The sequence below is a fragment of the Panthera onca genome, chromosome C1 (genome assembly GCF_046562875.1).
Source record: "Panthera onca isolate mPanOnc1 chromosome C1, mPanOnc1 haplotype 2, whole genome shotgun sequence".
Classification (NCBI taxonomy): Eukaryota; Metazoa; Chordata; class Mammalia; order Carnivora; family Felidae; genus Panthera; species Panthera onca.
In genome coordinates, this window is record NC_138346.1 from 8,063,975 (window position 1) to 8,079,257 (window position 15,283).

Sequence of the window (15,283 nt, forward strand, 5' to 3'; positions counted from 1 at the left end):
ACCCTAGTCCCTGAGGTACCGCTACTGTGTTAGCCACATAGACAGTTACTGCTGTTAACCTCACGTCGAGCTTCTCACAGATACAAGGAAGAAACAACCAATGAACGGAGAGTGAACAACTGAAGTGTGGCACATCATCACCAACTGCTGCCTTCTGCAATTTACATAGCGACAGGACCTCTCCAACTTCCCTGGGATGAAAAGAGAGCTGTCTGGAGGTCATCCCAACCCATTATCACGTGTCAAAACATATGGAACGAAACGTCTCTTTCATAAGCAGGTACACCACCCTTAGCGCAAAGATTTAAGATGATAAGATACTGGTATTGTCATATTTCCATCCCAAGAAACCAAGAAAAGCAGACAGTATACAAAAAAAAAACAACAAAACACAAAACCTCAAACAATATACAAATCTACAGGTATTGCATCACTACTCAGCTCTTACAAAACCCTGTACCTGTTGCAGAACCTCTTATTTTAAAGACAGTAAACTTGGGAACAGCTCAATATTAAAAGTTTGATTCTGGGGCTCCTGCGTGGCACAGTCGGTTGAGCGACCGACTTCGCCTCAGGCCATGATCTCACGGTTTGTGAGTTCGAGCCCCGCGTTGGGCTCTGTGCTGACAGCTCAGAGCCTGGAGCCTGCTTCACATTCTGTGTCTCCCTCTCTCTCTGCCCCTCCCTCACTCATGCTCTGTCTCAGAAATAAATAAACATTAAAAAAAATTTTTTTTTAAAGTTTGATTCACCCCCACTTGACTACTTAAAAAAATTGTTTTAATGTTTGTTTATTTTGGGGGAGGGGAGACAGGGAGAGAGAGGGAGACATAGAATCGGAAGCAGGCTCTAGGCTCTGAGCTGTCAGCACAGAGCTGAGGAGGGTGCTTAACCGACTGGGCCATCCAGGCACGCCCTTGACTACTTTTAAAGGCCAAAGAGTTCAGTTCTTTATTTGAATTCCAAAGAGTAGCTCTACCCACCCACACCCAGAAAGAGTAGGGGAAAAAAACGGACTAATGAACAACCCTAGAGGAAATATAAAGGGATCTGGGGGTAATCTAAGTAAATACTTAGCAGGGGCACGTGGGTAGTTAGGTCGGTTAGGCATCCGACTTTGGCTCAAGTCATGATCTTGCGGTTTGCGAGTTCAAGCCCGGTACTGGGCTCTGTGCTATCGGCATGGAGCCTGCTTCAGGTTCCCTGTAACCCCCTCTGTCTGCCCCTCCCCCGGTTGCATGGACGCACATGTGTGTTCTCTCTCTCTCTCTAAAATAAACGTTAAAAAAAAATACTTAGGAGGCTTTGGAGGGGGGAGGACAACCAAGAGCATTCCCTATTGATGCAACAGCTCCCTTTGGGCCAAATAAATTCCACAGATGTTCAAAGGGTGCCTCCCATGACAAGATGCACAAAAAAGTTATAAAACTTCTTACACCAACATATTCAGAATGGAGCTTATGTTATTTGTAAAAAGCCAAGTTTCTATATCTAGTCTATTTCTCCTCTTTATCCTATTCCAAATAGGACAAAGAAGCATCTCAATAATACCAATTTATCTTGGTTTGCTTGAAAGTCACATGGTTTTATTCTAACTCTGTATCTTACTTTTACTGAGAACTCCAGGAGGCTGGCAGGTACATATATAAGTGACTTGTCCCATGTATTTTGGCTTTGTCAAAAGAAAATGAAAATCAACTTTCTATCAGTAGAAATTATAATGAACCTAAGTCAACAGCCCCCAAAATGAAGTACTTTATTAAAACCAAGTGATGATGGGGCGCCTGGGTGGCTCACTTGGTTAGGCGACCAACTTCGGCTCAGGTCACGATCTCGCAGTTTGTGAGTTCGAGCCCCGCGTCGGGCTCTGTGCTGACAGCTCAGAGCCTGGAGCCTGCTTCAGATTCTGTGTCTCCCCCTCTCTCTACCCCTCCCCTGTTCATGCTCTGTGTCTCTCTGTCTCTCAATAATAATAAATACACGTTAAAAATAATTTAAAAAAAAAACAAGTGATGATGAATTACTGTTCTTAGCCTATTGACTTAAGTAGACATTTTAACACAGCAAATGACATTGTGTAAGTTCACAACTTAGTTTTTAAAGTTAGTAAGAACCTAAATAATCAAACCTAGTGTATTTTTGTTATCTCCAAAAACTTTAGAAATTTAAATTAGAATTTGGAATTTTTAAGGTGTAAGAAACGTTAGACAATCTAATCCACCCCTCGTTTTACAAATAAGAAAACTCTTCAATTTCCTATCATCAGGGTCGGGGCTACATCTTCTTTACTATCAATTCCTGTCTTTACTGTCCATGCTAAAGCAGGGGACAGTAACATTCAGTCCCTGGCTCTGACATCTTACTCCTAGTCCACCTGCGAGCATTTTTCCAGTTCATACTCGACCTGGACATGAGCTACATATGCTCATAAATCCAGACCAATGGTGGTTGTGGGGTTTATCTACATGCAGTTTATTGCCTCCACTATCTCCCTCCTCAATACTTTCTATAATGCCTCTAAAAACTTAAGCTGACCAAAAAACCCCACAAAACTAGAATGCAGGACTGTTCCCGTATCTACAACCAAAACTTACAACTAGGCTTTGACAGAGCTTTTGCAGTCAGTTCTTAGTTACTTAAAGGTGAATCATTCAGCACTTTTTTACCCTCTGAGACAATATTACTACTCCATTAGTGCCAATTAAGAGAATAAAAGAGGCATAAAAATAAGCCAATCCTAATATCACAACTGTCTAAAAGAGTCTTAATAGGACATGCCAAAAATACAATTTCAAGTAGGAGAACAACTTGGGCTTTTGAAACATCAATAACTTTTGCTTCTTAACTTCCTTTAACAAGCCAAATTAAACTGTGGCAACACATCATTTGCAAATTTAGGTCATATGAATTTAAATTATAGGAACCTAACTAGGCCCCACATTTTAGAGGACCTTTACTCTGGCCCTTCTCCAGTCGCACTCCTCTCCATAAGTAGGGAATTCTAAGGGCCAAACAGATGAGCATCCCTGGGGTAATCAGCTCCAAGTTCACTTCCAGGGCATACACAGGCATCTTCCCCAGGTCTGTCTGCCCGAAGCCAGACCACAGTCACTGGTGGCACCCATTGGACTCGACAGGTGGCTAAAGGACAGGTATTTCCAAGGCATGTGGAAAGAACTTGGACATGTGGGATATGATAAGATGCTCACATAAGTGCATGCAAGCACCCTCACTGATGGGGGGGGTGGGCGGGCAGCAAAGAGGGAAGACAGGATTGGGAAGGGAAGAAGGGTAGGCCAGAGGTGGACCCTCTCCATGCACCCCCACTTCAGCATGGAGCTCCAAGGAGTATGAGAATTCTACATTTGAACCCAGGTACATAGAGGTATTTTTGGCAAGAAATATATTTTATTTGTTATGAATGTGTTAACAGTTTGCTAGTTTGATTTATACTCTTAAATATTTATTATTATGAAGTATGCATGCCTCCATTTGTATTCTTGTCCTGGGCCCCACACCTCTTAGGAACCAGCCTAACATGGATCCAACTCAGGGAAATTCAATACTGTGTATTCAGAGAAGAAAGAAAATAAGCGATAAAATTTTCAAAAGGTTCTGTGGAGCTCCCCTTAACATTCCAATCGATGACAGCAAACTTCAGTGAACACAGGAGACAGGAGATTTATAATCTGCTCAGCTCCCAGGTGTCTCTCAGGGTGAACTCCTTACTGCACAGGGTATGATTCTCGTGCTTAAAAATCCATGTTTTTCATACACCGGGGCCCCTATTATAATCAAGCTCCTTCAACTGGTATGCCAACGAATAAATGGTAATTCTTTCTAATGTAGAGAAAATGCAAGTTATGCTGGATTTGCTGAGAGATTATCTGTCTCCAACAAGGCATATTCCTAAGAGTATTCATGGGTAATTTTTATGATTACTGAATGTGATTTTCATCTTATGAGCAAACTTGAGAATCTTGACACCATGTAAACAGTGTTTCCACTGAACGATAAAACTACTCCTGCAGGTAAGTTATGCCACAAAGCTGACCCTCAGTTATACACTCAAAGTACGAGGGTCAGCATATCTAGCACATTCCATCACAGGAACAGAATAGGATTCAGAGAGAACAATGTAACATGCCAGTGATACTTTTTATCTAATCCAACCGGTAAGACTGAACTTGACAAACAAATGTGAATCCTTGGCTTCTGTAGAACAAGAAAAAAAGAACTAAACTGAGCTTGGGAATAGGTCTTAAAAGTTATTGTGACACAACTACCACCTGTGAAGCACATGACTGAGCTTGTATTCTCACTAAACTTGTCATTTTAACATCATGAAATATGTTAACAAAAAAAAAAAAAACAAAATATATATATATATATATATATATATATATATATATATATATATATGTATTCCATTCCCTCATCAATAAGTTCAAATTTATTCCTATGCTCTCTTCCACCGTTAAAACATCTATAAATGGGGGCACCTGGGTGGCTCAGTCAGTTGAACGTCCAAACTCTCGATTCTGGCTCAGGTCATGATCTCATGGTTTGTGGGATTGAGCCCCCCATCAGGCTCCGTGCCGACAGTACAGACCCTGCTTGGGTTTCTCCTCTCTCTCCTGCTGCCCCACTCCCCAGCTCATACTTGCGCGCGCGCGCGCACACACACACACACACACACACACACGCTCTCTCTCTCTCTCTCTCTCTCTCTCTCAAAATAAATAAACTTTAAAAAAAATCTACAATTCTATGGCTATCTTATTTATGGCAGCCTGGAAAAGTCACGTCAGGAATTTGAGAATGTTGCTCTCCTGGCTTTGCACAATCGAGCCTTATCCAGAGACCTCCTGCTAACTATATGTCAGAGTGAACTTCCCTTAACAGGAGAGAGCCTGTTAAAATGAATCAGGAGGGTATAAAGACCCAACGGTGAAGAGCCTTATACCAAGTCCTATCACCTGCAGAGGAGTGAAGTGAGAAACTCTGACCAAAAAGAAAAAAAGCATTACACGTTATTTTTGGACATATTTGCAAATTAGCTCACGCAGTAGATCGAAAGTAGATAGCGTGTTTAGGAAAGATTAACTTAAATCAGCAGAAAAACCCATAAATCCTTTTAAGCTATAAACCAAGGGCATTGAACTGCAAAACCTACTGGGCGTCTGTGTGGGTTCAGCTGCTCTCTGCAGCCCTCATAACAAGTACTGTCCCCTTTACTCGCAGTGTGGGTTTAAGACAGGCAGAAGGGGTTGTTAGCCAAAGACAAATTTTGCTTATTTAAATTTGAAACAAATCCTTGCCCATCCTCGATTTTGTTTTACTACTCCGCTTTTTAGTTAGAATATATGATTTCAGTTTCAGAGCACATCTAAAAAATTAACTGTGACATTAAGTTTATTATAAAGTTATTGAACTTACCGGGGAAGGAATGAAGGCTTCATGAAACTTCTTTGGATTAATTCTCAATACACCCTTTAAAATAAAAAATAAAATCTGTGAAAATCTAGTTATACACTTAGAATTTTTCCATATGTATGTTATTCTCCAATAAAACGTTTTTAAATTAATTAAACAGCTCGATCTAGGAAACGACTCAGGCATACGCGAACCACTCGTAAACTGCGTGAAACATGACTTATATCGATGTCTGGAACACAAGGTTCCATCGAAGACTGAAAGCTCACACTGGCACCTTGCTGTGAATGGGCAGAGGAGAGGAGCGGCAGAGCAGCAACTACTGGGATTTTACGCGCCCCCGGATGCCGGTCTTCACATTTAAACCTTTACTTTAAGAACAAGGTTATGTGGGGATTACGCCTCGCTATATAATGGCCTTTTTTATTCACGGAGACCTTGCCATGCTTGCTCATGTCTGTGACAATTTTCAAAGTGATACAGGTTGACTTCCAACCTGGATACTCAACCTTGAGAGACCAGATGCATATTTTTTTTACTGTGGCACTTCTGCAGAGCCAAATGAGTCAATAATTCAAAATGGTCCAGAACCAGCTCTTAATGTAAATGGGAATCCTGACTCCAACAGCCAGGCCACCCAGTCTGCCTTCAACTTCATGTTATTCCAGCACCAAATCAGGGTCTGCTTCTATTTAGCACAGGGGTGCAGGTGGGGGCTGCCTTCAATAGCAGTTCACTATTTTAGGCCCTTGCAGGAAGCTGTAACCCTCCCAAGGTTCCAGCTGCATTTGAAGGCCACTGGAACACATGGATAGAGGCGGTTATTTTCCTAAGAGCCAGACTCAAAAGGTGTCTTGAGAAAGTGGTTTTTTTTTTTTTTTTTTTTTTTTCAACGTTTTTTATTTATTTTGGGGACAGAGAGAGACAGAGCATGAACGGGGGAGGGGCAGAGAGAGAGGGAGACACAGAATCGGAAACAGGCTCCAGGCTCCGAGCCATCAGCCCAGAGCCTGACGCGGGGCTCGAACTCACGGACCGCGAGATCGTGACCTGGCTGAAGTTGGGCGCTTAACCGACTGCGCCACCCAGGCGCCCCGAGAGAAAGTGTTTTAAATAACATTTCCCCCCTAAAATGTTGAAAGACTCGAAGATATGTTAATTAACAAAATAGGTGAGAGCATAAAATAAAGTAGAAAATAGTCCTTCCCTCCACCGGTGCACCATGTTTAAATGTGTAAATTACAAACTCCCATGTCACAGTTTATACTATTGTTGTTAACATCCTAAGTGGACTTAATTCAAGATTTATTGAATACTGGCTACGTTCAAGATCCTGAGACACACATTGTGGAGAGAGAGTGGTGATCAAGCTCAGTCCTTGTTTCTAAAGTAAAATATGAAGAACTCTGTAAGTAGGGACACAGCTTACTCTCGGCTGGGGGCACTAGGAAAGGTTTCAGAGACAGTGTCTGATCCGCTCGTTGACAGGAGAAAAATTCACAGATAAATCAGAAGGGAAATTCAGGCAGAGAACGCCACATAAGCAAGAGTGCTTAAGAGGGCAACTGCTCTTTTTTTTTAATTTTTTTTTTTAACGTTTATTTATTTTTGAGACAGAGAGAGACAGAGCATGAACAGGGGAAGGGCAGAGAGAGAGCGAGACACAGAATCTGAAACAGGCTCCAGGCTCTGAGCTGTCAGCACAGAGCCCGACGCGGGGATCGAACTCACGGACCGTGAGATCATGACCTGAGCGGAAGTCGGACGCTTAACCCACCAAGCCACCCAGACGTCCCGAGGGCAACTACTCTTGCCCCACCATGTTGTAACTCTGCTCAGGGTAGGGGGGTGGGGGGGGGGGAGGGTGGGAGACAAGGCCAGCAGAGCTCTCTGAGGCCAGTTCCTTTTCATGAATGTCACTGAAATTTCACTTCTAGAATAGCTGTCTCTTGTTGGAGGAGGGAGATAAAAGGCTTATTACATTTATCCTCAATTTTTATCCACTCCCTCAACACAATTTCCTGAAGACTAGCATGACAGGCACTATGCTAAGTGATGGGGACACAATGGAGAGTAATAAAAGTCTCTGCCTCATAAAGTGTAGTGTCTAATGAGGGGAAGACACTCCAAATAAAGTCAATTCACTGAAGTTAAAGTTTTTAAAAACTCATTTTCTGATTCCAAGCATTGCTTTCTGATCTAAGGTTTGTTTTGGGTTTTTTTTCCCCCTCACTTGATGTTCTTCTAGCAAAAGAATACATCTGTCTTTGTCTTATTCATCTGCAAAAGTCTAGGACTTCCATTTCTTAATTTTTTTAATGTTTATTTATTTTTGACAGAGAGAGACAGACAGAGCACGAGTGGGGGAGGGGCGCAGAGAGAGAGAGAGAGAGAGAGAGAGAGAGAGAGAGAGAATCCGAAGCAGGCTCCAGGCTCCGAGCTGTTGGCACAGAGCCCGACGTGGGGCTCGAACTCATGGACTGTGAGATCATGACCTGAGCCGAAGTCGGACACTTAATCGACTGAGCCACCCAGGCACCCCTAGAAATTTTCTTTTAATATTTATTTATTTTTGAGAGAGAGACAGACAGAGCATGAGTGGAGGAGGGGCAGAGAGAGAGGGAGACACAGAATCCAAAACAGGCTCCAGGCTCTGAGCTGTCAGCACGGAGCCCCACGCAGGGCTCGAACTCACGAACTGCGAGATCATGACACGAGCCAAAGTCGGACGCTCAACCCACTGAGCCACCCAGGCGCCCCTAGGACTTCCATTTTCATATTTTTATGACCATCACCTAATCTACCCAAACCCTCATCACTCATCTTCCTCCTTAACCCTCTCCTAGGCCTGAACCTGATCAGTGAGGCCCCTACAATGCTCCATCTTTCTCTGAATGCTCCTGTGCTTCCTGACTTAACTGAAACCCAGCTGTCCCTGACAGGATCACTCCCCTTGATGTGCTCTCAAAGGGAGTCTATTTCAGCTCTCCTATCCCATGTATCTCAGGGACCAGAAGAAGAATGTTTGCCCCCTGCTTCCCCATTGAGCTTTTAAAATTATTTTTTTCCTCCATTCTTGATCAAAACCAAGATCCTTTGAAGATCCTATCATTAGCTCCTGCTATACCTCCTCAGTGCTATCATTTTCAAACCTTCTGATCATATATCTGATTCCCTAGTGCTCTGACTCGTAGCTCACTGTCTTCCTCTGCACCCCCATCCCTATAAACACTTACGGAACTTCGCATCCATAGGGTTGACCAGACAACCCTAGCCAGTCACTCTAGCCACCTGTTCCTCCACCCACCCTACCCACCCTCCCCTGTGTTCACGGCTGTCTCTTGGCATCAGTGCTAATGACACCAACTCTAAACATGAAAACTCAAGTATCATACTTTCTGATCACGATCTCTATCCTCGCATCTCACTTAAGGTAAATACCCCACTTCAACAATGTCTTGTCTTCACTAAGACTTCCAACCCATGGACTTGACCATATTTTGTCTCCACATTATGTTTAGTCCCTGCCTTGGCCAGCTGGTTGCCATGGCCTGTCATTACCTCCTGCCCTGGCAAACCCTGAGCCCTGGGTCCACTCTCCCTCTTCTATTTGACTGGCAAGTCCTCGCTGTCAGTTCACCCAATTACCTGCCTTCTCCATGCCTGCACCCAAGGAGCTGAATGTTACTGGAGAAAAATACCACATGACTGGGCTAATTAGCCTAACTTGGCCATCACAAACATGTTTTATCTGGCTCACAGGGTGTTTGAGAATACTTAAAGCAAAGGAATTCCACACAGAAATATGTATTTTCACATTTTCTTAAAAAGCCAGCTAACCCTCCGTGGGCAGCAACCCCCTGAGTTGAGTAACAAAGGTTTCTCCCATAGCCATCAAAAAAAATCTCAAATAACACTTACATTAAGTCCACTACATGTTACATACTGTTTTAAGAACTTTGTATCTATCAACTAATTTAACCCTCCAATCAAGTCTATGAGCTGGGTACTGCTGTCCTCCCTCTTACAAATGAGAACACCAAGGTACTGAGAGGTGCCCACCTGCACACCACATCCAAGCCCAAGCCGTCTGGTTCCAGAGTCCTCGCTTGTAACTGCTTCAGACTGCCTCTCTGTTTGCCACACTCATCACCAGGGCCTCATCCCTCACTTACGCCGTCTGCTCCCTTCCCTCCCCACTCCAGCACCGCATTCCAACCCCCAGTCTTCCCCACCGCAGTGAACGGCAAAACTGTCCATCTCGTTGCTCAAGTCAAAACTTGGGAATTATGCTTCATTCCTCCTTTTGCTTCAGCTTCGCATTTAAGCCATCAGCATCCTGCCAGGTCCGGCTCCACTCCTCATCATCCTCACGGCCACCACCCATGTTTTTGTACCTGCTTCACTCTGCTGGCCTTCTACAGGGTCGCCCAGCTCCCACTCGAGACTGTTCACCTCACAACCGCCAGAGAGATGTTTTTAAAGCATAAAGTACATCATGCCCTCTCCCTACTGAAACCCTTCAGTTTTAATAAAATCCAACTCTCCAACACAGCCTACCTGTGGCAGCTGCCTCTCAGCTTATTCCCATATCGTAATTCCCTTCGCTCACTATGTCCAACAGCTTTCTTCATATTCCTCAAAAACACCGAGGCTTTTCCTGCCTGCCATTTTCCCACTACCTGATCTCTCGGCCTGTAATGTTCTGCGCCTAGTTCTCCTGAGAGCTGGCTCGTTGTCACCCTGCACATCTCAACTCAGAAATCACCTGCTCAGAGCAGCCTAACCATCCCATAGAAAGTGGCTCCCCCTAATTCTTCTTTCTCATCTTTCTTACTTCCCTAGTAGCACTCAGCACAGGCTGTAATTTGCTCTTTATGTCGTAGCTGTGTTTGCCCGTCTTCCCCAGTGAATGATCTATCTCGCTCATTGGCATATGCCTGGCACTTAGCAGGCAGTCAAGAAACATGAGCTCATTACTGAATGTCTGCAGAGTTGAAGCTCTCCCACCACCCTGGAAGTAATGTTATAAAGATCATCTGTGCCTTCTAAATGCTGGTCAGTCCACTGTAATGTCACCTCTATTCTTTTTAATTCATACCCAAACATTCTCCAGCCGATTTCACTCGTAACAAATGATGGTCTTAGAAACTAACCCATCCTGTCCTCTCTCCCTGGACTCGGAATTCTTCCAAGATCCAATAACAACTTGACACCAATATTCTACTTAAGGGGGAACTCTGACATCATGCCTCAGCCTGCTCTGGGGGATCAACCTGAGCCCACCTTCGGCCAAAGCATCATCTGAGATCAGGAAGCCAGCCAGGTCTACCATCCAACCCAGTGTCACTCTGGTCATCACCCCAAACCTAAGTCCCCTCCAGGCCTGTCTATCCCATACTCTCGTTTCTTCCAATATCTCCCATAACAATCCCCCTAGTTCAACAACTATGGAGAGAGAAAGGACATACGTATGATGTGAGAACTTGTTTATAACAACAAATTTTCAAAACTACATGTACATAATCATGTGTTACTGCTGGTCACTTCAAGTACAAGGAAGAGATTCCTTTGGTCACCATGAACTCTGCGTCCCCACATAGGGCAAAACACCAACGAACTGTCAAATTATTGTTCAAAGCACTGAAAACAAAATAAAAATATTATCCTACTCCTATTTTAAACTATCTCCTTAATATCGCTCAATAAAAGTTTCTTCTCAGGATAGGGAGAAAAAGGGGATGTCACAATATACTCAAATTTGAACACAAAAGTTAACAAATACTTACAAGTATATCTAATAAGTTTAATTTTCTCCAGCAGCATTCAAATAGCTTTTCTTGTCTAGCTTTTTATCTTACCATCAAGGCCTGTACACATTAACTTCATATCAGAAAGCAGATGGACTCTGTTTCCCTGCCTCTGAAAATCTTATTTACAGTGTTGTATATTTCACACGGTGACCTCATATCTGGAACCCATTCCTCTCCCCATCTGCAGAGAACAACTGTTCTCATCTGTGGAGGGAGGCTCTGGCTGCAGAGTCTCATGATGTCACAAGCCAGGAGGAATCATTTACAAACTCCTGGGAAAGAGAGTTGTTATATTGATCAGCTTTTTGTTTTGTTTTAATATCAGCAAAGAGTTGCTTCAAAAGCAAAAGTTAATAGGAAGGAGCAAAACCTGTATCGTCGTAGAATATTTTCTTTACCGTATCTCTAAAAATTCTGTAACCAAAGTTATAAGCAATTTTTCTTCCAAGTTATAACAACTGAGTTTCCCTCACTCTTCTTCAGAAGACAGTACCTTGATCCTTTATTTACTTTATCCTCACTAAATAAATATTTACTCAATATAAACTTACTATGCATCAATCAAATGCCATGCACCGGGCTAATATGTGGGAATGAGAGACAACCCTACCCATAAGGAAATGAATGGCCTATTTGAGGAAACATAAATGCCAAGAGATGACAATAACTTTAGAATAAAGGGTAAACAACGAAGTCAGTTTCAGGAAATAGTCATGGCCAATTCTGCTTGGAGAATTAAAATAAGGTTTCTCAAAGGGGGTAACATTTAGATAGGGACTTAAAGGTCAAGTACAATTACATCAAGATAATGGGAGAAAGCATTCCAAGCACTAGGAACAGTGTGTACCGAGTCACAGAAAAAACAAAGAGCAGAGTTTTTACAGAAAAAGTCTTAAAGATCAGGGTGAATAGAGCAGCACGTACCTGGAGGAGAGTGGCAGGAGATGAAAATGAGAAAGGCACAAAGGGTCTTCATACGTGAAACAAGATGAAGGCCAAGAAACTTTAGATAACACAGACTTCGGTATGTGGACTCAATGATAAAGAGCAAATGAATGGATTAACGAATGGACAAATGTCCAAACGCAGCTTCAACTCTGAGAGGCCTTGTCAAAGAAATCCAGGGAAAGTTTAAAAAAAAAAAAAAAAAAAAAAAAAAAAAAGCCAATGGTACCTCTAAAATCATAGAGATCAATTTGTTAAAAAGTTTTCCATTCAAGAGTCAACAAAAATACTCAAAAAGATAAGTACACCCCATATTCACTACAGCATTATTTATAACAGACAAGCTATGAAAACAACCTAAGTGTCCATTGATGGATGAATGGATAAAGAAATTGTGATGTATATACATGCACACACATATACAATGAATATTCCTCAGCAATTAAAAAAAAGGATGATATCTTGCCATTTGTGACCACATGAATGGACCTCAAGGCCATTATGCGAAGTGAAACAGGTCAGACAGAGAAAGACAAATACAGTATGGTCTCTGATATGTGGAATCTTTAAACAAACAAACAAACAAACAAAAAACAAGCTCAGAGATACAGATTAGTGGTTGCCAGAGGCTGGAGTATAAGGCATAAGCAGGGCGTAGAAACCAGGGGCTGAAGTGGGGGGGTAGATAACAGGGTCAAAGGTTACAATGAAGAAAAAGAGTCTGTATTAATCATATGTGCACTTGAATACAGGTAAATACAAAAAGGTGATTAAAAAGGAAAAGAAGATGACAGTGTCTGTTCATCGGCTGGATCTGCAGCCAAAGCCACAAATATAGAAAGCGGGCTCTCAGGATGACAGAAAATGGAACACAATCGACATTTTCAAGTGAGCTGGGTCACACACCGCAATACCTCCATACCAATCCAAAATTTATAAAATAGAGTTCATTCAAAGAATATGTGGTCCTGCCTCCCTCTCCACCTCATTACCTATTTCCCTGCCTCATATTTCATGCCTGAGGAGACCTAAGCTGCTTTACTCTATACTGTTTCACAAGTTCATGTCCCCATTAGTGCCACTGCCTCTCCACACCTTGTTACCGCACACGGATCACTTGTGCAATAGGCCCGAACTAGCCATCCTTCAATATCCATCGAGACGTCACCTCCTACAGTCTTCCAGTTTCCCCCTAACCTCCTTCCGTACACCTAGGTAACACTTTTATTTGAGGGCTTACCATTTCTCCCCAAATCATCTGTTCACACGACTGCCTGCCCACCCTGGGCCAGGCGCTCAAAGAACAGAAAGTCTCATCTGCCTTCATCTCGAGCGCGCCCGGGCGGCACACTCCTAACTATGAACTGTCCCCGGCTCACAATGTGGGCTCAACAAACATTTGCTGAGCCGAACCGATGCATTAGTTTGCGAAAACATTTTGTAAACTATAAAGCACTCAACAAATATTGCCTGCTGCTGTTTACTATACCCTTTTCACCCCTATTCTCCAACATTTAGTACCCACGTGCTCCAGGCAAACTGAACTATCGATGTTTCTTAGAGCCAAACTCTATTTCCCACTTCTGTCTGGGTAGCTTACACTGATCTCTCCGTCTGTAAAGCACTTTCTCTTAGCTTCATTTATTCAAACTGCATCGATTCACGGCCTGGCCCAAATATATCCCTTCCAATAAAACATTCCTAGACAGACCTAACTGGAAGTAACGGCCCCTTCCTCTCAAATCTCAGAGCACTCTGTCTGTGTGTCTTGTGGAGCTTACCACCTCTAACTGCACCCTAGGCGTAAGAAGGTGAGGTCCTGTGCCCACGAGCTCATCATTTCCGTCACACACACAATGCAGAATAAACGGTTTAATGAGTGACAGGTTACTTCTGATTCCACATAGTCAAGGAATAGCCATCTAGTATGTTGTAAGCACCTGAATAAGTGTTCCTCTCTTCAAGCCTTCTGAAACATCCTCCTTGGACATGTAGGTTTCAAATATGCTCTTTTTCTTCCCTCGTACGGACTTGCTCTTTGCCTTTTTGTCACCTGGCGAAGCACCAACACCATGTGGGCCAACCACAGAGGACACACCTAGAAACATGAGGCAGCAATCAACTCTTTCCTCAACCAAACATCTCCATTTTTGTAACTGGAGACATTTTACCTTTTTATTTAGAAAGACCAATAAAAGAATGAAATGCTCTGATAATTATTTTAAATAGTAACAAAAAGGAAAGAATGGATTAGGAAACACGAATAAAATGTACACAGATGAGACTTGAGTTATAAGTCAGCACTACAACATGCACAGAACGTAATCTGAATAATGGGTTCAATATGCTTTCCTGTTTACAGACACAAACTTTTTTTAAAATAGGAATTACTAAAAGACTGTCACTTTTCTGGAGGAAACTAAACAGCTGTGCTCAATATAACAATAAATTAAGACAACAAGACACCACACTTAATTCGAGAATAAATAACACAGAAGAATATTTAACAAGTCACCAAAAGAATTAGAGCCTCCCTTAGTCCTAAGACCCGCCCCGTAAGACCCGCCCTGCATTCCGTCCACTTTTATTTTATTTCAGGTCTCCAGTTGCTAGAGTAGACTCCATTTTCCTTTTGCTACCTCTGGGGGTCCCCAGGGGCCGGAGGTTCAGCCTGCAGTCAGGATGGCTCATTACTGGTTCCAAGGTGACCTCTTCTCTCCAGATCCAGAGAGGCCTCCACTGCTCAGCTCAGAGTTTTCCTGCCTTGAGTGGCTCAGGTGTCACTAGCTGAAACCAAAGAGAGATGGGTGACAGAAGAGCAGTTAACCTGGGGCCTTCTCTGTGTTCTCGGAAATTTAGTACGTGGATGATTGAAAACAATGTGGGGCCCCTCCTGGATCCAGGTGTCACTTTCTCCTAGGCGGTCAGACGAACACACCATCTGTCCCGAGTCTCTTTTCAAGGTAACTGCTTGTTAGGGCCACTTCAACTGAAAACCTCCACAAACAGTGCAATGAGGCAGAAATTAAAGAGTTCTGCAGTTCCGGGGCGCCTGGGTGGCTCAGTCAGTTAAGCATCCAACTTTGGTT

The 15,283-nt window shown here is 43.0% G+C and overlaps 1 protein-coding gene across 5 annotated transcripts in view; it reads right to left on the bottom strand.

Moving 5' to 3' along the window:
• DIS3L2 (DIS3 like 3'-5' exoribonuclease 2) overlaps positions 1–15,283 on the bottom strand; it is a 348,754-nt gene that overhangs the window by 278,929 nt on the left and 54,542 nt on the right. For all 5 annotated transcript variants that reach the window (XM_060624145.2, XM_060624139.2, XM_060624140.2 and 2 more), the window contains 3 exons: positions 14,834–14,981; positions 14,135–14,292; positions 5,440–5,493 (listed from right to left, as the gene is read on the bottom strand). In XM_060624145.2, coding sequence (XP_060480128.2) covers positions 5,440–5,493; positions 14,135–14,292; positions 14,834–14,885 — 264 coding nt within the window. In that variant the 5' untranslated portion in view covers positions 14,886–14,981. The remainder of the gene's footprint in view (positions 1–5,439; positions 5,494–14,134; positions 14,293–14,833; positions 14,982–15,283) is intronic.